Source organism: Dermacentor albipictus, chromosome 5 (genome assembly GCF_038994185.2).
Source record: "Dermacentor albipictus isolate Rhodes 1998 colony chromosome 5, USDA_Dalb.pri_finalv2, whole genome shotgun sequence".
Classification (NCBI taxonomy): domain Eukaryota; kingdom Metazoa; phylum Arthropoda; class Arachnida; order Ixodida; family Ixodidae; genus Dermacentor; species Dermacentor albipictus.
This window is the reverse complement of record NC_091825.1, coordinates 20,902,040-20,926,492: the sequence shown is the minus strand read 5'-3', so window position 1 is coordinate 20,926,492 and position 24,453 is coordinate 20,902,040. Positions and strand designations below refer to the sequence as shown.

The 24,453-nt window shown below is 45.1% G+C and overlaps 1 protein-coding gene and 1 long non-coding RNA gene across 4 annotated transcripts in view; one reads left to right on the top strand and one right to left on the bottom strand.

The window, feature by feature from the left end:
- Positions 1-22,163, bottom strand: part of LOC135898318 (probable enoyl-CoA hydratase) — an 84,208-nt gene extending 62,045 nt beyond the window's left edge. For all 3 annotated transcript variants that reach the window (XM_065427202.2, XM_065427201.2, XM_065427200.1), the window contains exons 1-2: positions 21,958-22,163; positions 11,728-11,892 (exon numbers count right to left, since the gene is read on the bottom strand). In XM_065427202.2, coding sequence (XP_065283274.1) covers positions 11,728-11,892; positions 21,958-22,045 — 253 coding nt within the window. In that variant the 5' untranslated portion in view covers positions 22,046-22,163. The remainder of the gene's footprint in view (positions 1-11,727; positions 11,893-21,957) is intronic.
- A 319-nt stretch (positions 22,164-22,482) lies between these two features.
- LOC135898243 (uncharacterized) lies at positions 22,483-24,005 on the top strand. Its single transcript, XR_010563294.2, has 2 exons — positions 22,483-22,631; positions 23,841-24,005. It is a non-coding gene; the product is annotated as an uncharacterized lncRNA (long non-coding RNA).
- The last annotated feature ends 448 nt before the right edge of the window (positions 24,006-24,453 follow it).

Below are 24,453 nucleotides of genomic sequence, written 5' to 3'. Positions count from 1 at the left end.
TGAAAGAATGGTTCTGGGGGAATGTCGAGTGGTTGAAGGTACCCAGCAGGGAGCATCGATGGTGTCTTGCATCGCTGGCATTCCTCACATGCAGCTATGTATCTTCGAACGGAGCGAGCAAGCCCTGGCCAAAAGAAGCGCCGGCGGATCTGGTCGTAGATATGTGACACACCTGAAGGTCATGAAGTTCGTGGAGAACCGCCGAGCGACAGTGTTTAAGGACCACAAGGAGTACTCCAGGCTGGTTGGGGTGAACATTGTGGCAGTAGAGTATGCCATTTAAGTGTGAATAAGCGAAGGGAGCTGTCTGCAAGTGACAATTCCAGGCAGTCAATGATGATTCGCAAGGACGGGTCATGGTGCTGCTCGTCGGCGATATGGAGCAGTGGAAAAACACAGGCGTTGGAGAACACAGGCGTCAGTGTCAATATCAGACGTAAAGGTCGCATTTTCGACTGGGAAGCAAGAGAGGCAATCTGCGTCCTGGTGTTGGCGTCCCGACTTGTAAGTCACTGTGTAGAGATATTCTTGTAGTCGGAGGGCCCAACGACCGAGCCGGCCAGTAGGATCCTTGAACGACGAAAGCCAACAGAGCGCATGATAGCCTGTGATTACTGCGAAGGGCTTGCCATATACTGTATTCATTCCAATCTAGGCCGATAGTTTTTTTCTTTTTCAAATAATCATATTCCAAACTGTAGGGTCAGCTTAGATTCGAGGATTTAAAAAACGCGCCAGTTTTTCATGGAAACTGCTAAATATGGTGCATAGCTAGCACCATCTAGAAAAGTCAGTATCGCAGCTGCTACTAGCCATGCCAGTAGCCAAACGTACACAAGTGAGGTCGCCATTTTGACCTATATCGTGTCGACCGTATCGGTGTGCGGTGTGGTGTTATCATGATGGCACCAAGCAGGAGATGCCACTACAGTGCCACTTTCAAGCGAAAAGTTGTGACAGCCGCAGAGGCATCGTCGAACCTTCAAGCCAGGCGGGACTGGGCCTTCGACAAGAAAAATGTCCGTCGTTGGAGGGGCCAATGACAGCAGCTTTTTGCATGCGCCACAACGAGGATGGCATTTAGCGGACCAGAGAAAGGCCGTCACCATGAAGTGGATGCAGTTTTGGCCAACTTTGTTCAGACACAGAGAGCAGCTGTCCTTCCAGTGACAACAGAAGTGCTCCAAGCGAAAGCTAGGGAACTTTCGAGGGAGCGAGGCCTGACGCCAAAGGATTTCAAAGCCAGCCGGGGCTGGCTTCAGAAATTCATGAAGTGCTTCGGCTTCAGCTTCCGATGTCGCACTTTAATCACCCAGAAGCTGCCAAGCGATTTTGAAAAAAAGCTGATAGCTTTTCAGTGCTACATGCTGCGAAAGAAAGAAGCGGCAGGCTACAACCTTAGGCAAATTGGTAACGCCGACAAGACGGCTGTGTATTTTGATATGCCAGTGAATGAAAATACACTGTGAATGAAAAGGGTGCCAAGAAGGTGAAGGTGCGCTCTGTGGGCTACGAGAAGCAGTGCGCAACTGTAATGCCGTGCTGCACAGCTGATGGACTTAAACTCCCTCCTTATATGATATTTAAAACGAAGACATTGCCTGCTCGAGAAACTTTCCCAAGGAATGTCACTGTGCGGGCAAATGAGAACGGGTGGATGATGGGTGCGATGGTGGAAGAGTGGGTTAAGATTGTGTGGCAACGGCGTCTATGAGCGCTTTTGACAGAGAACTCGCTCCTCCTCGTCGACTCTTACCATAGGTACTTGACCGACAATGTGAAGGCTGCACTCGCCCAAGCAAACACGGACCTCACTGTCATACCGGGCGGCATGACGGGCCAGTTACAGCCACTTGATGTCTGCATCAACAAACCTTTCAAGGATCGTCTGCGGAGATATTACACGGACTGGTTGACTGACGAAGACCACATGCTAATGGCAATGGGCCGCATTAAACGTGAATCGCTATCGTAGCTGGCAGGCTGGGTAGCTGCAGCATCGGATGACATCCCAGGTACTTTGATCGTGCGCATCTTTAAGTGCAGCACATCTAATGCGCTTGACAGTACCGAAGATAGTGCACTGTTTGAAGGTGACAGTCACAAGGAACACAGCGATGAGTCTAGCAGTAACAACGACGTTGAATGAGCTCTGCAAGTTCAGATTCAATAAATGCTGTTTGCATTTTGTGAACGCTGCCCTCGCTTTTTTTGTTCGACCTACATTCAAAGTAATATATATATATATATATATATATAGAAAAGTTTTTTTTTTTTTGCTTCGGACTTTAGGGGGTCGGCTTAGAATCGGGGTCGGCCTAGATTCAAGTAAATACGGTAAATATGGGTGGAACTTTGAAACAGCCCAGATGAGAGCAAGACATTCACACTCGGTAATAGAATAGTTGCACTCTGCAGTTGTCAGCAGCTGGCTAGCGTAGGCTATAATGCGGTTGTGTCCATGTTGGCGTTGCGATAAGACGGCGCCGATCCCCTAACCACTGGCATCGGTTCGGACCTCTGTAGGTGCAGACGGGTCAAAGTGGGTCAAGACTGGTGGATTGGTGAGAATCATGATAACGCATGAAAATGCGGCAGCTTGAGGGGGACCCCGGGTCAAAGGCACGTCTTTCTTCAGAAGTTCAGTGAGTGGTCAAGTGATTGCTGTGAAATCTTTCACGAACTGTCAGAAATAAGAACAGAGCCCCACACAACTTCGGACGTCTTTGACAGACTGAGGTACAGGAAAAGCCGTTACTGCTCGAACCTTCTCCGGGTTGGGTTGTACTCCGAAAGCATCGACAAGATGGCCTAGCACTGTAATCTGCCGGTGCCCGAAGTGGCACTTCGATGAGTTTAATTGCAGCCGAGCCTTGCGGAAAACGTCAAGGATAGTTGCGACGAGCTCAAGGGGTGTCTCAAATGTAGTAGAAAACACAAGGACGTAATCGAGGTAACAAAGGCAAGTTGACCATTTGAAACATTTAAGCAGAGAGTCGATCATCCGTTCGAACGTGGCGGGGGCATTGCATAAACAGAACGGCAGGACCTTGAATTGGTAGAGGCCATCTGGAGTGACAAAAGCAGTCTTTTCTTGGTCTTGCTCATCGACGGAAATCTGCCAATAACCATATCAAAGGTCAATTGACGAAACATATTTGGCACCGTGACGACAATCAAGAGTGTCGCCGATTCGTGGTAAAGGATAAACGTCCTTTTTAGTAATTCGATTGAGGTGGCGGTAATCAAGGCAGAAACACCACGTGCCATCTTTCTTTTTGGCGAGCACGACCGGCGACGCCCAAAGACCCGACGAGGGCTCAACAATGCCTTTGATGAGCATCATGTTTACTTCCTGCTGAATAACTTGCCGCTCTGCCTTGGACATGCAATACGGTTGGCGGTGAATGGGAGCAGCATCACCAGTGTTTATCCGATGCTTATCAAGGGCCGTCTGACCAAGTGGTCGACTGTCATTGTCAAATATGTCGCAGTAGGAAAACAAAAGGCGATACAGGGCGGCTGCTTGGTCAGGTGCGAGGTCCGGAGCGACCATGGGACGTAATGGGCCATCGAGGTTCAAGGCATCCTGCGGGTAATCAGGAGGATATCGCGACGTGTTGGCTGCAAAAGCAGTGACGTGGTCGTCTGTCACTGAAGGGAGCGTGGCCACTGCTGTGCCTTCAGGTAACACTGAATGCTTCGTCAAGCCAAAATTGATAACAGGGAGACACATCCAATTAACGGCAAGGGTTACGATGGAGTGCGGCACAGAGATGTCGCGCGCCAGGAGGACATCACGAATAGGTGCAACGACATAGTCACCATCAAGCATGGTTGCCGTTGAGGCCAATTAGACGAAGGTTAGGGCTTTTGGAGGTAAGCGAACAAATGCTGTAGTGCAGAGGGTGTTCAGTTGTTGGTTTAAAAGTAGAGGAAGCTCGAGGCACAGCATACCGGTGGAACAGTCCATGAGGGCAGAATGCGTCATCAGAAAGTCGAGCCAGAAGATCAGGTCATGAGGACAACTGGTCAGCATGGTGAACAGGACTGGAACTTGGCGGCCAGCAATTCCTATGTGGGCAGTGCACATACCCCTGGCAGCAACAGTGGCGCCATTGGCGACGTGTACAGCTCAAGTGATGGCTGGCGTAAGAACTTTTTTGAGGTGACGACACAGGTCAGCACTTTTTTTTTTAATTATGGGGTTTTACGTGCCACTTTCCACTTTCTGATTATGATTACCACTTTCTGATTATGAGGCACGCTGTAGTGGGGTACTCCGGAAATTTTGACCACCTGGGGTTCTTTAACGTGCACCTAAATCTAAGTACACGGGTGTTTTCGCATTTTACCCCGATCGAAATGCAGCCGCCATGGCCGGGATTCGATCCCGCGACCTCGTGCTCAGCAGCCTAACACCATAGCCACTGAGCAACCACGGCAGGTCACAGGTTAGCACTCATTATGGACACTTGGGCTCCAGTATCAAATAAAGCCGTCAACCGAACACCATCTACGTCTACTTCAATTAGGTTCGTGTTGGTGAGGAACGTCAACAGAGGATTTGGACAGAACGAACGTGATGCAGCGCTACCTCCAAGAGCTGCATGGCCTAGTTTTCCATCCATCGGTTTCGCGAGGAAAAGCGGTGAGGTTGGGGCGATGGCGATCGCACAGAGGAGTGGCTGTCAGGGGCATCAGAAGTAGGGTACAGATGGCGTGGTGAATAACGGCGAGCGTCGGCGTATGGGCGAGGAGCAGGGAATTAGTTCCAGTATGGCGGTATCCAGGTGGTGCAGCAGTGGCGGGATACATGACCAACACAGTGGCAGCGGAAGCAGATCGGTTTGTCATTTGGGGTTCGCCATTCAGCAGGATTGTGTGGTGTGGGAGTGAAATACTGGTCATTACAGGTTGTGGACATGGGAATGGGTGCCGAATCAGGTCGGGAGGCAGAGCAGGTGGTAGGGATGCCGAGGTTCACTATTTCTTGCAATTTCTTGCAATTCACAGCACGAGCCCAGTTCGTTCTTCCTCCTCTTTTCTCGAGTGATGGTGTCCACGCACCTCGTTCAAACAATCAAATACCACACGCGTGTAGCAATATGGTAGGGATTCGGAAAGCTGGTTGGGCTGTCCTTGGCTTCGTTATTCATTTCATCTGCTAAAAGTTCTATATGTCATAGCATTTCATCCTATGAGCAAGTTGCATATGCACGGCTGCCCAATTCATTATTATTTTAGTGCAAGCACTGTATAATCGCATATTAATAATAATGTGCAAGGATAAGCTCATGCGCTTAATGTTCATGCTAGTCACAGCGTACGTACGGCAGCCAAGTACTCTGTGTATCACATTTGAATCGCTCAGCAATGTACATGTTAGTAATGCAAAAAAAAATTCAGTGAATTGACAACTGATGGTATCGCTGTTTTTTTTAACTACCAGTAGTATCAATAGTACTACTGATATTATTATGATAGTTTCAAAAAAGAAACTATTAATAGTATCGATAGAGCTATCAATAGTATTACGATATTAGTTCACTAAAGTTAGCTATTGATTGTGCTGGTGAGAGGCTGCTGTGGTTGGCTAGTGATATTACCAAATGGTCTGCGATAACCGAGAACTGTTTTTGCCTGTGGTTTCAAATCCAGGTACTGGTGAACAGTGTCACATGACCTCATGTTGTCAGCACGGAAAGTTCCACAAGTAAAAACTGTGCTGCCGCAGTGCGTAGCGACATCCATTTGCAGCACTCAGTGACATGCACTGTGGGGACACAGGCTGCTATAATGGTTATCGCAGCCTGCATAGTGCGTGCCTTGGGATTATTTTTTTAATTTATTTACAGCATACTGAAGACCCTAAATGGGTCCTGGCAGGAGGGACAAAATAAAAAGACAACAACAAAAAGCAGGGGGGGAAAAAGCAAGATATGCAGGGTAACGTTCCCAAGTTTATGTCGCAGTTTATTGTGTGGCGCACATCGCATGGTTTTGTACTACCAATGGTACTACAGTATCTATAGTTTGTTTTTGCCATCAATAGGTCAACAGTGATTCAACTATTGATAGTATCAAGAGTACTATTATTAGTTCTGCATCACTAATAGCTGCTTTCCGTGCAGAAGACTGGGCCTTCTACATTTTTTCAGCTCTTCTCCTGACATCATATGCTCAGAAACCGCAGACCCAACATCTTTTTTTTTCTTGCATGCTAGCCTCGTCAAGAAGCTGTATCTCTCCATATAGGCTGCCCTCGATCCTCAATAGATTCACTTGTCTGAAAGCATTGTCATACCGAAATTTCGTCAATGCAAAGCCTGCTGTCACAGCCCTCACGGCCCACGAATTCCTTGAATGGTACGAGTAATGGCTTCCAGATTGCGAGTAATGGCCTCCAGATTGCACAGATCAGAATACTGCAGTTCAAGTTGTGAAACTTCAATTTCAATGTGCTCTACAATATGTAAAAATAGATCTTAATTACAGCACCATTTTTCTTTCCTCAATAAACATTATTTGTTTTGCAGTGATGTTTGTTATTATGGACAGCTCACTGTATTTCCAGTATTGATTGGGAGCTAAAGTGTACATAGTAGTTGCCCTTTTAGTGTAAAGTTTTTTTCGAAGGGGACAATCTCCCAGCATTGCTGTTTTCTTTCTTCAGAAATTATAAAACAAACACATTTGTTTAGTTTTGGCTGTGCAGAAATGAATAAATTATAAGGATAACGATAATCGTTCACAATTTGTCACAGCTGATAAGACTTCCTCTGTCATTTCTACAGTTGAATCAGGTGTGACACAAGGCTCTCTGCTGGAACCTTTGCTTTTTCTCATTTATATTAACGATTTACCTGATCGATTATGCTCATCAATTAATCTCTTTGCAGATGACTGTGTCATATAACGCAAAATTAACAGTGACTCCGATATAGGTCTTCTTCAGTCCGGTATAAACCATGCTCTTGACTGGGCTAACACGTGGAACATGGAACTAAACATCAACAAATGTAAATACGTGCGTGTTTCTCGTCATAATACTAAACTGCTCTCATATCATCTTAATACTAGTAACCTCGGATCTGTGTTTTGTTACAAATATCTAGGCGTATTTATTTCATCTAATCTTTCTTGGAAGATGCATGTAGACCATATAACCAACAACTCTAACCACATGCTGGGCTACATGCGCTGCAATATTTACCTTTGTTCTAGTTCTGTAAAACTACTTCTTTATATAAATTTTTAGTTCGTACTAAACACGAATATGCAGCGTCTGTCCGGGACCCCAGTGAAGAGACACTCATCCGTCAACTTGAATCTGTCCAGAACCGAGCGGCTCACTTCACTCTTTCTCATCATCACTGCAACTCCAGCATCACTACTATGAAAGCAAGCTTATCATTACCATTGCTATCACAACGTAGGAAAATATTCCACCTTTGCCCGTTCCATAAGATATATTATGACAACCCCATTCTTAAGGATAGATTCATCACTCTCGCTTGTTACGTTTCAGCTTGCATCGGCCATCGTCATAAGGTTGGTGTTCCCTCATGCCACACCAACCATTTTTTCAATTCATTCACCCCCAGTACATCAGCAAGTTGGAATCACCTTCCCCGATCTGTCATCAGAATATCTAATAATTCTAAGTTCAAAGCTGCCTTAACTAACCTGCTGTTGTCATAGACACAAAAATTGTAGCATTGTCATCTTTTTATTCTTGCTTAGCCCATTTTTTTCTTTTCCTTTTTGATCCCATCAAACTTTGTTTTGTACGCCATATATTACTGTTTTTAGGGTCAGTTCTTTCGTTTTCTTTCTTTGTTGATGAGGTCACTTTTCTGCAGTGTTTCTTTTTTGTTTTTGTTGTTTTTTCCTTATACTGTGCACTATTTATTGTTAATTTCCTTTATTGTATTAATGTAGCCTTTTCGTTTTCTTTTTCATTTTATACAAATCTACTTCTGTTATTTTTTCCCCTTTATCAAAAGTACCCACTCTCCTCTGTAATGCCTTCAGGCCCTGAGGGTAATGAAATAAATAAATAAACAAATAAATAGATAAACAAACGCTCTTTTTTGTGTGCATTTATACCTGACAAAAGGAGTGTCAAAAGAAACTTGGCAATGCCAGAAGTGCGGAAATGCAATGGCATGTCAGTGGCGCTGAAAGGGGGATAAGGAGGCATGGCTGCACTTAAATACAGTCGAACCCGACTATATCGAACCTGTTTACATCGAATTATTCTATATATATCGAACAATTTCTGGACACGGTATGGTTACAATGAGTACATATAGCAAAAATTACGCATATTGAACAAAAAAAAAGCCGGGACTCCTGATATACCGAACGTCAAGCGGCAGAAAGTGCCCCCGGGAGTTGGCTTTTCCTCGCGGTGGCGGGAAAACCCGGCGGCATGGCTCTATCCAACCGCTCTCCCTACCGCGACCGCTCCGCCTCGGACGAGCCGTCGACACCCCCCTGCAAGAAATTATCCTGGCCTGCCCGCAGCGCTTGCTCAGATAGCCAATCAGAAGCTCTTGTGCCCTTGTCGTGCAAGATGACGAAAGTGCGAGTTGTCTCGCTGCTTTTCTGGTTCATTGTGCTTGTGCCTTTAGGGCCTTCTGCCTCAGTGTTGCCGTGATGGAGTGGCAGAATGCGCCTTTCGTCGGGAAGCTTGAAATCATAAATAGGATCAAATGCGGTGAGAAGTCGGATGTCCCTGCAGCATGCAAGATTCCGAGGAGCACTCTCAGCACGTTCTTAAAGGCGGAGATTACGGCTAAAGCGGCCAAACTCGCGACCCGGTGCCCGTGGCGCCCAATGCGTACGCACGGCCGTGTGCGAGTGGTTCGTCCGAGATTGCTTTAGCTCCGTGATGACTAAATTCTGATGAATGCGATGAAGCCGTTGCCGATGTTGCCGAAGTTCAGAGCGAGCAGTCAGAATTTCCGGAAGCTGTTGACAAACCAACGGTGGACGAGTTTGTGAGCGCAAATGATGGTGTCGTGACCACAGGAGAGCCCGAAAAAGAAGACTACATTGCCGACATCGTACTGAGCACAAGTGAAAGTGGGCACACTGAGGAAAGCAACGACGGTCCTTGGCCCACATCCTCCGAAGTGATTGGTGCGCTCGCACTAGTCGGTGCTTCTGCGCGAATGCGGAAGGTTGCGTCCTCAGCTGCTCCGATGCTTTAGACAATGTGTAAAAGTGCTTGCGTCATGCAGGACTACTTCGTGCGAAACTAAGCTAGTTTCACCAATAAAGTGATTTTATAAATGGTATGTGCTTTTATGACATCCAATTATTTAGCAGGCTTATACTGAATTATGCTCTATATCGAACTGATAGGCGTTTTTTTGCGAGTTTGATATGGCCGGGTTCGACTGTACTACAACCAAAAGCCATTCTAAGCCTAACAGCTTTAATTAACAGAACAGACAAACTCAAGGTATCCACTGCTAAACCAACATACCCATGACCACACATTTGGGATATCAGAGCAGCAAACACATCCGTAACATGGTTTTGTAGCGCTCCCTGTCAGCTTACTACACAGCAGCGTGAATATTAAATGGCCACATTTTCACATGTATTGTACTGCAAATGTCATTTTTTCAGATGTATATGACCTCATTGCTCTGTCCTGGGAAGCAAAAGAATGCTTTGCTAACCAAATCAACCAAGAGACTTCAATTGAATTTAGTAGCTTCAAAATGAATTTAAAAGTCAGGTGATGAAATCAACTTTTCATATCTGTTTGAATCGATAAAAAACTTGAATCATAGGGAGCTGAAGTAAACTGCAAACCGTAAAAATCAACAGTCTTTTTAAAATGATGCAAATGTTAAGGTTTATGCTATTCTTTTTAGAGACATCACTAATGAAAATGTGTGAGTGGACTGAATGACCTTCCCCTTTCTAAAGATATTGTTATAAACTAGTGCATAGATGGGAACTTTAAGTATAATGCCAATGTTTCTTCTAATACCTTTATCGTGCCTATTTAACATTTAGGCATGAACTGTGCATCTAGGAACGTTTTAGAGGCAATTCTATTATGCCTATAGATGCCTAGTTCAATGTTGGTGCCTATATTGGATTTTCAGAGCCTAAAAATGTTTTCTTCCTTGCGTTGTCCTAGACTGGTTTTGTTTATGATGCTACAGGCCAATGAGGAACTTGGCTGAAGGCAGCCGATTATTGTTACCACAAACACCTTGCGGGCATAACGGTTGTTACTGGCAGCATGCAAGATCATCGTTGTGAGAAGGATTCAAAGTGCCCTACATGATGATACACTTGAACGTTACTGGTAGCATAAAAATATGCTCACTTTATGTTTTTAGCTTACATTGTTGAGAAACTTGCATGCTTGGGTGCAACTCAGACCTGGAATGTGGAGCTCATTTTGGGAGTTCAGGAAAGGTTTGTCACCATGCCCAATGGACCTGTTGCTCATCAAGTTAGTATGAAGCTTTTGCCTCAGACAAAACACCCAGATCGTCAGTACTGAAAGAGGTGTCAGAGGTTCTGACCAACGAACAATCTACAATTCCAGAAGGCACTGGATCATAGAACATTCTCAAATACAAGTATGTGCCACTAAATTCAGTGGTCATTGAGCTTTTGTTTTCTGGATACAAATAAAACGTGGTGAAACAAGCCACAACATGAAACAAGAGAATCTTGAGATAGCGCTTATTCTTTAGTGCTTTCATGACTTATGTCATGGTGCTTAGTCACAATAGATTTCAGATGTCTTTTTTAACTTATGCAACCTGTGTCATTCCATTTTATTGAGAAAATCAACCAAATTTAACAATACGGGGTTTAGTGGACTGTGTTCCTTTGAAAATTACAATTTACCCTCAGGTGCATAGCAGAAGTCCTTTTTATTTGAGCCTGTGCATGCCATAAGTACAGCATTTGGTGCATATATATCACTTAAGGGACAGCTTTATTGCCTGTTATAGTAAAGCCATGTTAGTAAATATGCCTTAAGCAATACGAAAAATGCCACTCTTATCACGAAAAGACATTTGTTAAGCAAGAAAAAATGCAAAAGGAAAAGGCAGGTGTTGATGCCACCTTCTCGCATCAGCTTGCTGTGAAGTTGCACATTTTGACTAATTTCGACACAGCTCATTTTTTTACCAGTAAAAATTAATTATATACTGTGTTCTTGAAGAGCCAAAGACTGTACTTACGAAGTATCAAGAGCTTTTATTGAACGACCATGTCCGATACCCAAAAAGACACTTTGCAATCCATGACGTCACACAGACGTAATGGCCCTAGGGTTTAGCCCAAAATTCAAAAACTAAGCTTTAATTGTCATTTTCTCTTCTATAAACAGCCTATTACTGAAAAATCAGTGACAGTGGAGGTCTTCAAGGATGCTTTATGAATCTAAACTAATTCAGTGTTTAACATGAGCACCCCTTTATAAGCTATTCAGTTAACTTCCAAAAGCTTTCAGAATAAATTTTAGTCACTAGGTTTATGGTCTACTTCGTTTCCTGCTAGTTTACCTAGTCTCGAGTTAAACATCGCATATTACCAACTTGGCTGCGTGTCAGTTATATCGCAAAATTATTATTAGAAATATTTTTTTTTCTTCAGGTTCTGACATCACTGATCTCTCAAAACCTGGACGACCTTTCCATATCAACGCTTATCAATGAAAACCGCCTCACCTACCTTTGCCATGAAGCACAGCCACATCAACGCTGTCATCACGATCGAATTCGTGGAAGGCCTCCAGAAGTTGCTGCGCGGCTGCAACATTGAGGCAGTTGCGCTTCTCGGGCCGATTCAGCCCCACGAGAAGGATGCGACCTTGCTTGTCACACACAACAGGGCAACCTGCATGCGAGATTGGCCAGTTTGTGCAGTGCATTCGTTAAGCATCCTCAAATTCAAATCATTTGCTAAGTCATGAGGACGCATGTGAGCTGGTGAATGTAATACAAAACTGCACTCATGGCACTGTGACCAACAACAATGCTTTATACTGGCAGCCATGTCGGAAAATATGTTATGACCACTGTTTGAGTAATTAGTTCGCCTTTTACTGCATAACTTTTTCATTTATTAATATTAATAGCACTTCTGGTGATGTAGGCAACTGTAACAATCATCACACTGCAGTAGAAAATTTGTTTTGGCATTGTGCACAATTTATTTTGCAATGAAACAGGGATGTTGCAAATTTGCAACGTACCACAAGGGATGAAAGTGTCCAGGGCTTGTGACCGAACTGCACCGCTGTGCTACCTGCCAGGATCAGCCGCGCAATCATCTGCTGCATTCGAGACTGCCGGAAAGCGCATGCACAGCCCACGCTTTCGGGTAGTCTCGAAGGCAGATGATAGCACAGCTGATCCCGGCCGACGCTATTCGGTCGACGCTCGCAAGTTCTTGGCACTTTTGTCCCCAATGGCCCATATGTGGCTAAATTACTAGAAGAGCAGAAAATGTGGTTTCATATAGAAATACATTATCTTTTAGTGCGATCAAGGAGGAACCAATTCATCTTGCTTGTTGAACAAAGTTGGGCTCCTCACTTTGAGCACTATTGCTCATGTAACACTAGAAAACTTTCGTGACGGCTGCTTTCGACTTCAAGGCACCCAGTTGTGCAAGGAAACACACGCTCATTTTAAGTGCGATACAAAAGAAAGCAGCTATTTTTGCACTTTGAGCAAGGCTAGGCAGTGCCTCCTCTATTTTTCTGTGCCTGGGAAATGGAGCGAAGAACCAAGGGAACCGGCCGTCGGCTCTAGTACGGCTTTTCGCCGCCATGCACCGCCGCCGGAGTAGGATCGTCGTCGCTCACGGAAACGCAGGGCGCGACTGTATTCGCAGCTGTTAAATGGTTGAGCTTTCGACTGTATTCACATTGTTTCAAGTACAATCAAGACTTTTGTGAACACGAACCCTGAAGCACTTGTTGGTCTGGGCAACCAGCCTATTTTAGAGGCATGTGTCGTTCGTGGCTATTGCTGTTCGATGCGCTCGCACATCTGCTGTGCCGATACGAGAGTGCGTGCCAGTTGAAATCCAATGCGTGAAAAAATGTTCTGTCGCCGTTATGTTCCCTTATATGAAAGTCGATATTTGAAAGCAGTGCTTGCCACCATATAATGGGAATGCTTAGGTACTGAAAGAGCTCCAGTGCATCCTAACGTCTACTTGTGTAGCAGACTGCACGCAAGCCGGGAGTTCACGCGCTAAGTGGCACGTAGACTGCTCTACAGCAAAACGTGATGCCGCGTTCCCTTCTTAAAGTTTTTGAGAACTACATTTGTTGCCACCGCAAGGAAGCCACAGCTGGCATCAGAAAATGAGGAGCTGTGCCGTGTCATTCAGGAACTCAAAGCAGTTGAATCGTGATGGTGCAAAAACAAACAAAAACAGCGCGTTCTGCCACATGCTTCTGCAACACATGAAGCTCTGCAGAACCTGCATGCAGACATTACTCCGCAAATAGAGAGGTTCACGTTTTCAATAGTAATGAGTTGCGAGCCATGGCTCACATTGATTTTACCATTTCAATGGTGGAAATAAAAGCATTTATTGCGGAAGGAAACTACCACATGTCATTGAAGCGTATGCCACTCTCACAGTTTTGCGTGCTTTCGCGAAAGGGGCTTTCTTACAAAATGTTTAACTGCGTCGTGCCTATCAGTAACATTGAAGGCGTAGTTGCAGAGGAGCGGCCTCAGGAAATGAACCAATATGAGGTTCATGAGCTTAAGACTGTGCTCGTTGCTGTCATTGCTTTTGCACTTTAGCAACTTTGAAGAACAAAGAGCTGGGACGGCGTACTCCACTAAGGTAGTCAGTGTCTTCTGCAAGGTCTGGTGCTCCCGCAGGGCACGGTCAGCAAAATCTCTTAAACAGTCCAGGAAAAAGAGAAGTTGGTCCGACGGGTAGAGCAGCCCCCCTCGACCTTGGCTCCGAGTGAGCTGAAAGAGCGGCTGGTTGCTCAATGGCTTTGTAGACAAAGTAACACAGTTCTCGCCTACGACACTTGAAATGTAGCCCCCCGCATACGTGGTAGCCGCAATCTGTAGCGATGACAGCTTCTGTGGCAAAATTGTGGTATTAAGTCTCTGCAACGCCAATCTTGCTCCCGAGAGCTGGGGCACTGCTTGCACAGTCGATGTCAGGAGAGGCACTGAAGCTAAAGCAGAAGTTGGTTGTGCAGAGGAAAGTGCATCATACAGTATGTGTCTCGACATTGCACCACAGTCTTTGTTGGCAATACTGGAGGCTGCATTGGACGCAGCAATCCCGGTCTTCAGTAGCTTTCCGAGACCTGACAGAGCAGCCCGAACGTCCAACATGTCGTTGCACCCGGATGACATTCGCAAACTTCCAAAGAGCGATTCAATTGGATCGCTGTTGAATTTTCGAGTGAGCAAAAAAGAAAACTTCTCTTCTGTCAATAGATATCCGATGCACGCCACTGTCGAATAGGTGGTTAACAGAATTGCTTAATACATTTCAGCTGTGAGGAATTCACGGGCATGTCCAGATCTTTTCTTTAATGTCTCCAAGTACATAGGAAAAGTGACCTCAAGCCATTCAAGCCGCGGATCAGCACTGTCGTCAAATTGGCGGCCATCCGAAAAATGGTGGCGTATGTGCTGCGTCGATGACATCGTGAAGCACGAACCACCGATAAACATTCTTCATGAACATAATTGTTGGGCCTGTGGCTGAAAATGACTGCGCACAAGTGTGTCCAGCTTGATCCTTGAGATGTTCCAAGGCAGCGGTTACACTTGGAGACATGAGCTGGACGGCTATTGCCACATTCATCTTTTCTATGTTACTTGGATAAAAGTGCTTCCTGCTTAAAAACCAAACAGGCTTTACACACAAGCCTTTCTACAGTTCATAGAGGTCTTTTATGTGTGAAGCAGAAATCTCACCTTTCAGGCCAAAGTCACGCGATAGAAACTGTGACCTTACGTTCTTCAGCCACGTGGCATGGATCAAAGCTAATGAAAAGAATCCTGCAGCGGTCACAGGGGTGTTCAATTCGGTAGGTAAGCAGGCCATTTCCAAGCAGTTTCATGCAATTCACGTTCCCTTCAACGATGAGCGAGCAGACCTTTGATTGCTGTTTGTCAAAGTTTTCGGCTTCACATATCACCCGAGCTTCCACCAGTTTGCTGAAGACTTGCTCTCACTACTTGTAGTTCCAATATAGTTGGTTAGGGTCTTTCGGTCTGGAAGCTTCAAAAGCATCTCCCCTCGAATATGTTCGTAGGCTTTCGTTGATAAATGCCTCAGTACCACACAACGTCGAGTAGTTTCTTCAGACCAGGTAGGCCTTTTTTTCTTGTAATTAGTAATTTGGTCTACAAGAAACAATGCTGAAGCCTCTTTCTCTGCTGCTTTTTCTCTAATGTAGGAAACATCTGCAGTCAAAGAATCCTCCTGCAGTTTCTTGAGCTTCTCTTTGTACTTGTCAATGGTCTGATGTAGTCTCACTATCTGGCTCCTCAGATCTCTTTCTTTTCTCTTCCATTTGGCCTTTTCGGTAGTGAGCAAAGCAGAGGCTGAATTGCCATCGACGTGGACACTTTTGTCGCATGAGGCAGCCTGGTCAGCCTTGTGCACGCATTCATTCTGGCACTGTACACCATGATTGTCTCTTGTTTCGTAGGTAGCGCTTGTAGTGTCCATTGGCTCTGATTCTTCAGCTTCGGGACTTGATGTTGCCAGCGTTGCACATGACAGCGGTCGCGAGGCAGCATGGCTACTGGTGCAATCATTCGTTGACTGTTCGTTCGCAGCACAGTCACGTTTAGTGATACTTGCCATGCTTCATTTAATTATTGCCTTCGGCTGCAAATGTGAAGGGTAATCTGCAAAGACTGACGGAACTGTATCCTTCTTGAGCTGCCATTTTCTTACTTCTGTGAAGTCTTCTGTTCTGAAATGGCGGCTCCATACTCTAGTGTACTTTGAAGCTGTATTAGGCAACCAATTACCCCGCCTAATTACTGCAAGCCACCGCTCGCGTATACCAGTGGTAGCTGGTATTTCGTGGAAGGCCAGCCCGACAGTCTTTTTCTTTCCGTTCGATTTGCATAATGGTACGCAACGGTAAGACATACTGAGGCATGCAGAACACGTGCTTGCAAAATCCTGAAAGAAGAACAATACGAATTCAAAGTTTCGCACTGTTAGCGCAGACGGACAGGCTGCATGTGCAACACGTGCGTGCAAATGCCTGAGAAAAAAAAAAAACAAATACTACGAAATATGAAAACACGTTTTGCACTGTGAGCGCAGCCGGGCAGACTGCATGCGGAATACGTACCTGCAAAAGCCTGAGAAAAATCGGAATGCAATCAAACGCGGATGCAAACACGAATTTGTCAGCTTTGCATGAGCTTCGTACTGCGTGCGGCCCGTCAGTGCCAGCTTACTATCCTACTCACACAATGCCGCCATGCGGCGGCGGCGACGCGGGCGCCCGACGGCCTGGGGAGAGCGTTTACCCAGGCACTGAAATAATAGAAGAGGCACTGGGCTAGGTTGAACACTTTTAGCGGTTACTCGTGCAGATTCTTTTCAACCGGAAAACAATTTGCACCACTGCCGCTTTGCCACCAAAGCACCCAGTGCCGGTCAGGAAACAAAGATATCTAATGTGTATTTAAATAAAGCATTAAAACTGGGTAACGATTCTTGATCTCTTTTGACATCTTAAGGTGTATACGGTAGCAAAGGACCCATTTTTAATGCGAAGGTATTAAATGGCTCATGAGGCGGAAAATCTGGCGTTGTAGGCGTCAGTGTGACCACACAATGGTACAAGGAGGCTGCAAAAGCTCAACCTTTGGTAAGAGTCGAACCCATGACCGTTGGTGTTAATTAGGGCACAGTCAAGACAGAGTTGATTAGGGCACACGATCCCAAGATTTTCGGTGGGGTTCAAGCCCACAACATGTGGTGTAATTAAGGTTAAGTTAATTGAGGCACTCAAACCCTTGACCTTTGGTGAAAGCCAAACCAAGAACTAGGTGTCCCAAGAACTAGTTACTCAATGACTGAACGAGCATAGGCATCACGCATTGGGCGCAATGCTTTTGCATTCATCCACGCAAGGACAACTAAGCGTCCCTTGAATTTTCTTCATTTGGGTCACTTCCACCACTGATCCATTGTTCAGTCTTCCTCCTTATTTTAGTTGCTTCTTTCCCTCCTTAAACAGTGGTCAAGCAAAATTCATATTAAGCTATGTCATAAGGGTGAAGGGCGCCATTTGTGCAATTCTACTACAGTTTACTATATTTCTCAGTACAGCACAAGTGTTTACTCGATACACGTCTCACAAAACATGTCTATATGTCGTCATGTCCGTACAAGTTCGAGTACCAAAAAAAGAAGGAACTCTCTGTAGGGTCAGCACTGCTGCCCTGCAAGTTGTTCTCTTTGTTGTCACATGACAGTCCCTGGTCGCAAAAGCGTACAATCTAGTTTGCCCATTCTGTGACAAAGAGAAAGCATGATGCACGTTGTTGCATTTTGGAAACAGCAACTGTCTGCCACTGCAAACAAATTATTGTGATATAAGAATGCTGCTATAGTGCTACTTACTCAATCAACAAAAAATAAAACAGTGACTAATAACATTTTGTTTTGCTTCATTGCACCCTGAAATTCGGTTGCAACTTTCAAAATACCTAGATCACTGATGGCACACTCATGCTTGTCTGGGTTTAGCTTTCGCTACTGTGGTACATGAGACAAGAAATTATTGCACAACATTGGAATCTATGTCGCAAAAATGCAGCAACATGGAGAGAAAGCGCCAAAAGCCGGGAGCACTTGATTTCACTGCCGTTTTTGCTATGTTGCAAATACGCAACATTGCCCGCTAATGTGTCACTAATTATTGTTTTTTTATGCCACTTGTGGCAATTGCTGAATGTACACTTAGCAAGAATCATGAGAGTAGCACCATTGTCTGATGCTACTCTCAGTAAAACTCTGTCACAAATTGCATTCGAGTTCCACTTTACACTGACCCATATTCAACAAGGAGGCCTTTTGAGAAATTGTTCACTGGATTACCAATGTATCTCTGTGCAAGAACAGGGAGGGATGCCAAAAAGCTGGTGCAAGTCTAGCAATTCTTCAGAAGTACAAACTACAAGCAAGTCTGTTGGAAAGCTTAACCTCGCCTACTGTGTGTGCCTCAATTATCAGCTGCATGCGGTGCACACCTGCTCGCATGTGAGGGGGGCAACTGAAGAGAAGGAATTTGAAACAGGATTCTACCAATCACTCTTAATGCAAAGCATTCTTGTCTGACTCAACGCAGCTCTTATCGTGTGTCTGGCTTTTTTCATGAAGCAGACGGCAAAAAGAAATAAAGTGCGGTTTGGATAGTCATCGTACATGACTTGTGCACAAATTAAATTAAAAGCTTTGTGCTACAAAAGTGCATACAATTCCATATTAACCATAACAATTTGCCTTTTGAGAAAGTACTTTGCAACAAAGGCCAGGCACCCCTGTTCTAGATTTCAGTTCACAATTCTGATAGTGCAAGGGTCCACTTGAATGTTGTACTGCTCTGCTTGGGTTGCTCCCTGAATGCTCGAGAGATGCACATTGCAGTCACTCTGCCCTATGTGCGTGCAGATTTCTAGAGACACACATACCCAGTGCTACTTGGTATGTGTGACACACACACACATATATGAACGAGAAGAAAGGGGGTTAACCGAGGGGCCCGATTTTTATTAGTCATATCATAAGAAGCCAACAAACACTGACACCAAGGACAACATAGGGGAAATTACTTGTGCTTAATAAATGAAATAAAGAAACGATAAAGTAACGGAAATTAAAGTGGATGAAAAAACAACTTGCCGCAGGTGGGAACCGAACCCACAACCTTCGCATTTCGCGTGCGAAGGTTTTCGCGTCACGTGGGTTCGGTTCCAACCTGCGGCAAGTTGTTTTTTCATCCACTTTAATTTCCGTTACTTTGTCGCTTCTTTATTTCATTTATTAAGCACAAGTAATTTCCCCTATGTTGTCCTTGCTGTCAGTGTTTGTTGGCTTCTTATGATATGACTAATAAAAATCGGGCCCCTCGGTTAACCCCCTTTCTTCTCGTTCATTACATAACGAGGGTCTCGAATCCGGCAACATTGATGCCTTCAGGTAGCATATGTGCGTTTATTGACCAGTTGCCTTCACCCTAAAAGATCACGTTCTCGTGACGCCTGCGGCAAAAAAGACATTCCACGTCCGCCGCCAAGGTCTGTGAGTGGTGGTGCTGGGTAACACTCCCAGGGTTCTACTAGGACACATAAATACCCAAGAAAATGGATGGGAAAACGACGCCGTGGTAGCTCAATTGGTAGAGCATCGCACGCGAAATGCGAAGGTTGTGGGTTCGGTTCCCACCTGCGGCAAGTTGTTTTTTCATCCACTTTAATTTCCGTTACTTTATCGTTTCTTTATTTCATTTATTAAGCACAAGTAATTTCCCCTATGTTGTCCTTGGTGTCAGTGTTTGTTGGCTTCTTATGATATGACTAATAAAAATCGGGCCCCTCGGTTAACCCCCTTTCTTCTCGTTCATTACATAACGAGGGTCTCGAATCCGGCAACATTGATGCCTTCAGGTAGCATATGTGCGTTTATTGACCAGTTGCCTTCACCCTAAAAGATCACGTTCTCGTGACGCCTGCGGCAAAAAAGACATTCCACGTCCGCCGCCAAGGTCTGTGAGTGGTGGTGCTGGGTAACACTCCCAGGGTTCTACTAGGACACATAAATACCCAAGAAAATGGATGGGAAAACGACGCCGTGGTAGCTCAATTGGTAGAGCATCGCACGCGAAATGCGAAGGTTGTGGGTTCGGTTCCCACCTGCGGCAAGTTGTTTTTTCATCCACTTTAATTTCCGTTACTTTATCGTTTCTTTATTTCATTTATTAAGCACAAGTAATTTCCCCTATGTTATCCTTGGTGTCAGTGTTTGTTGGCTTCTTATGATATGACTAATAAAAATCGGGCCCCTCGGTTAACCCCCTTTCTTCTCGTTCATTACATAACGAGGGTCTCGAATCCGGCAACATTGATGCCTTCAGGTAGCATATGTGCGTTTATTGACCAGTTGCCTTCACCCTAAAAGATCACGTTCTCGTGACGCCTGCGGCAAAAAAGACATTCCACGTCCGCCGCCAAGGTCTGTGAGTGGTGGTGCTGGGTAACACTCCCAGGGTTCTACTAGGACACATAAATACCCAAGAAAATGGATGGGAAAACGACGCCGTGGTAGCTCAATTGGTAGAGCATCGCACGCGAAATGCGAAGGTTGTGGGTTCGGTTCCCACCTGCGGCAAGTTGTTTTTTCATCCACTTTAATTTCCGTTACTTTATCGTTTCTTTATTTCATTTATTAAGCACAAGTAATTTCCCCTATGTTGTCCTTGGTGTCAGTGTTTGTTGGCTTCTTATGATATGACACACATGTATATTATTTGAAAAAGGTGCAGGCACACGTAGAAAAGCAAAAGAAAACATTTCATTTCGACTTTCGGCCGGGTTTCGGCCTTCATCAAGAGTGTGATTGCAAGCACACAGAGTTGACCACATAGTCAGACAGACCCATAGGATACACACGTCGCAAGAGCAGTAACTATTTGCTGCAGAACACTTGCATGATGACTCAAAACGACCCTTCTCTACCATACCAAGTGCACTTTACGTTATGTAAGTATAAAGTGGAGTTGAGTGCCTAGTTTTTCGAGTCCACATATTACAACCTGTGCCTCTATTGTGACAACTTGAGCCCCATACCTGTCCATTTTAGCTGTTGGGGTGCCTCGCCGCAGCATAGCCTTAGATATGGGAACAGCTCTTCGTGCATGTACGATACTCGTAAGTGCTCAAACTGTGATGACACGCAGCTTGCACTCTAAACCTAACCCTGACTTTCCATACCGAGGTCAGGCTATAACCAGGCGTGAATGCATCGAATAACCTAACAGAGGCTAAGCAAGGAATGCAAAGCGTTCCTTCACCGTCTGTTGTCTTTCCACGCTGGGATCACCATTTCAAAATCAAGAGCATACCATGCAACACATTACAATATGCACGCTCTTTTATACCTCGCACCCTCATTGAATGGAACAGCTTGTCTTCTGTTAAATCTGTAAAATTTGAGCAAGAACAGTGCAGCAGTGAGTGCAAAATCTTTTTTTGAACACGCGCAGCCAAATATACAGGACCCTGTATATAATCAATGGATACCGAATTGCCCAACAGGAAGCTCTTCTATGCTTCTTTTTCTAAAAACTAAATTATGGTACACACGCTTCATTTCGCAGCATTGTTCTAATTTTATTCTGCCTTAATCTTCCTCAACGTTGCGGCCCACAGATTTCATTCGGCAAATGTTGCTTCCTTGTAACGAAGTGTTCCGTCTGTTATTTCGGATCGAGACATTACGGACTTCAGCATCACTTGACTCACCACTAAGACTGCAGCCAATTCTCGATTCGATTCCTTTCTGTCACAGCCGGCCGATACCGCGGTGAAAGCGTACGTGGGCAGAGCGGCGCCTGGACCACTGACAAAGCGTTATTTCAGCCACAGATCAGCGCAAAGGCACAGGCTTGCGGACTTGAGACTATTGGCGTAAGGACCAATTTCTAGCTACTTAATACCGGCGAAACAATAGTGCTCACGCTTTGTCAGTATCGCAAACCCCTGTGACATGGGCAGTATCGCCTTTTGCGCCCCTGCGTGCTTGGGACAAACGCACATAAATGCATACATAACAATGGTATCATGATGGTATTGAGAAGGGCAGCTAGCTCATCAGTAGAAGGCGCGTATTTCGAAAACCGACCGCGCTAAGTGAGTAAGAGTGCGGTACTTGCGTCACTCGATGCACGAGCTTGCCACGGTACTGTTCGTAAGTAACACATCACAGCACTTTGAAAGGGCCGGCGAAGTGCTTGCATGTTTCTGATGTACAAGCGAATATACACTGCTATAAACTTAAAGGAGACGTTCAAGGGCTCAAGCGCAGACTACAACACGAGGCAACGCACTGCTACTACGCTGCTACTTTCGGATGGATGGATGGATGGATGGATGGCGGCTATACCCTTTGTAACGGGCGGCGGCTGGCGCCACCTAGCCTTTTGTCCCCCCCCCTCCTATTTTATTATTATTCTTTTTTTTTTTGGTTGGCGCGGTTGATGTCAATGGCTATATGTAGTGACCTGTGGTTTCTGTTTCGGGCTTTTCACCCACGACATTTCGGTTAGGTTCGATAATATAGTTGCCTGCAAGCGCATATGCAGTAGGTAGGATCAAAATTCAGCGCCCAGAAACAGCTTGCTAAAATAAGTGACACACAGATATCGAAGGCAGTGTCTGCTGTGCCCGGGGCACAGCAGACGAAAGGTGCCCGAAATGTCTACGTTCACCCATGACGTCACGTCCGCTATAACCCATGATGTCACATCCGGTTATTTCCATGGCGTCTGTCTTTCGGAGCCGGCTGCGCTGCGAAACGGTTCGTATTCCGTGCCCACTTAGAGCGTGAGTAATTCATCTTTCCACGCTATATGCGTGTAATAAAGGATTGGGGCTGTGAGCTGTTTGATGCGTTACCATTACGTACCTTGTGCGCATATTTTGCCTCATAGCCGCGTCAAATTGCCACCGGCATGTGGAATGGGCCGTGGCATCTTATATGGAGCTGCTCATGTGAGTGGTATTGCCTATAGAGTCCATCAGGATCGTCAGTGCGTGCACAGAACCATTCAGTAGTCTGATGCAGGGGAGGGTGCGCGTAAGAACGAGGACGTAAGACTGGCATGACGAGCTGTTCCGTCAGATCGCGTTACATCGCGCTTTTTTTCTAAGACCATCTCGCTCGAGCGAGAGGATCTTAGAACAGCATTACTACTGCTTTTTTATAGCTTTGCTGCGGCTCATTTAATCATCACCTGCATTCTTTTAATAATACAAATGGTATCGCTGCGCGGAAGAGCGTCTCTTGAAGTTTCCAAACAAGAGCCAATGCCCCCGTGCCTGCTGCATACACGCTTACCTTTCCTAACGCACCTACGACGCTGCACTAGCTCTGCAACTGCGTGATACAGGGTCACTGTGATAATAAAATTAAAAAGAACAAACGAAATTAATGCAGAAAATGTCAAACGCTGCCAAGCGTGATAAACGGACCTGCCTCGCTAGATGAGTTGAAGAAATCGGCGTCCTGAAGTCAGCTTCGCCGCAGTAGACTAGTGTTACGCGGTGAAGCATGTCAGAACTGAAGAGTGACCGCTTTCACCGACATATATAATATGTGTTCCTTAATGGTGTACGCGTGCACCTGCCGTCTCCTATTACATTACGCGCGCCGAGGCGCCTAAGTGTACTGGCCGGCCTTCGGCGCTATTTCGGACGTGGCTGTGATGCTTTGAACCGTTGGTTTGTCGACCTCGTAAGCCAGGTAATGTTTACACGGCCATTTTTTTTTCTGAACTGTTGATTTCTTCCGTCTTTGTTGTGTGTGAAAAGGTGAGAGATACACAATTTGGGGAGAACGCATGCACTTTCATATTTTCTCGCGCTCAAAAAAAAGCCGGAGGAATAAGGTTTCTTCACTGTGCCATAGAAACTATATGTTTGCTCTCAAAGGTAATTCTGATTCATTGGATGTGTTCCTGTGCTGTGTTTATTTTCTTGAGTGTGCTTTAGTTTTTGCACGTTAATGTTTCAAACTCGTTTTTATTTTCACAGACTGAACATCCCACGTCTTGGTTTGACTTCCTGGTACAGGATACTTGCACTTAGCATGGAGTGATGAAGCAGAGCAGTGTACTTTTATTAAATGTGCAGATTTTAGCAGTATAACAGCCGTTCATTAAAAAAACGTGTGCTGAAAATAAAGTGTACTTACCCACATTCCTCGTTGTCTATTTATTTATTTATTAATACTGTCAACCCTCATAGAGCGTCATAACAGAGAGGACAATACAATTACATAAATCAAATATGGACAATGTCAATGTACGTAAAGTTGCTTAACACTTGTCAATTCACAGTGAATAAGATGTTCACTTGAATGCTGTTCAGCACACTTCTGACATTTATCAAAATACGTACAATGAACATCAAGTAGCACATATCACTTGGCACTTCAAAACTAAATCAAAAACTCCCATAAATATGCCTCAGCAGCATTTTCAAAGTCGGTGACATCTTTTAGGCTAACAGTAGCGTTTGGAAATTGGTTCCACATTTCTATCGCATCCAGGAAAAATGAGTATCGATATGTATCACTGTTGGTATGGTCTGGCTTTATGACGTAGTCGTGGTTAGTTCGCGGGTATCTTTTGCCTGGAGCATGTAG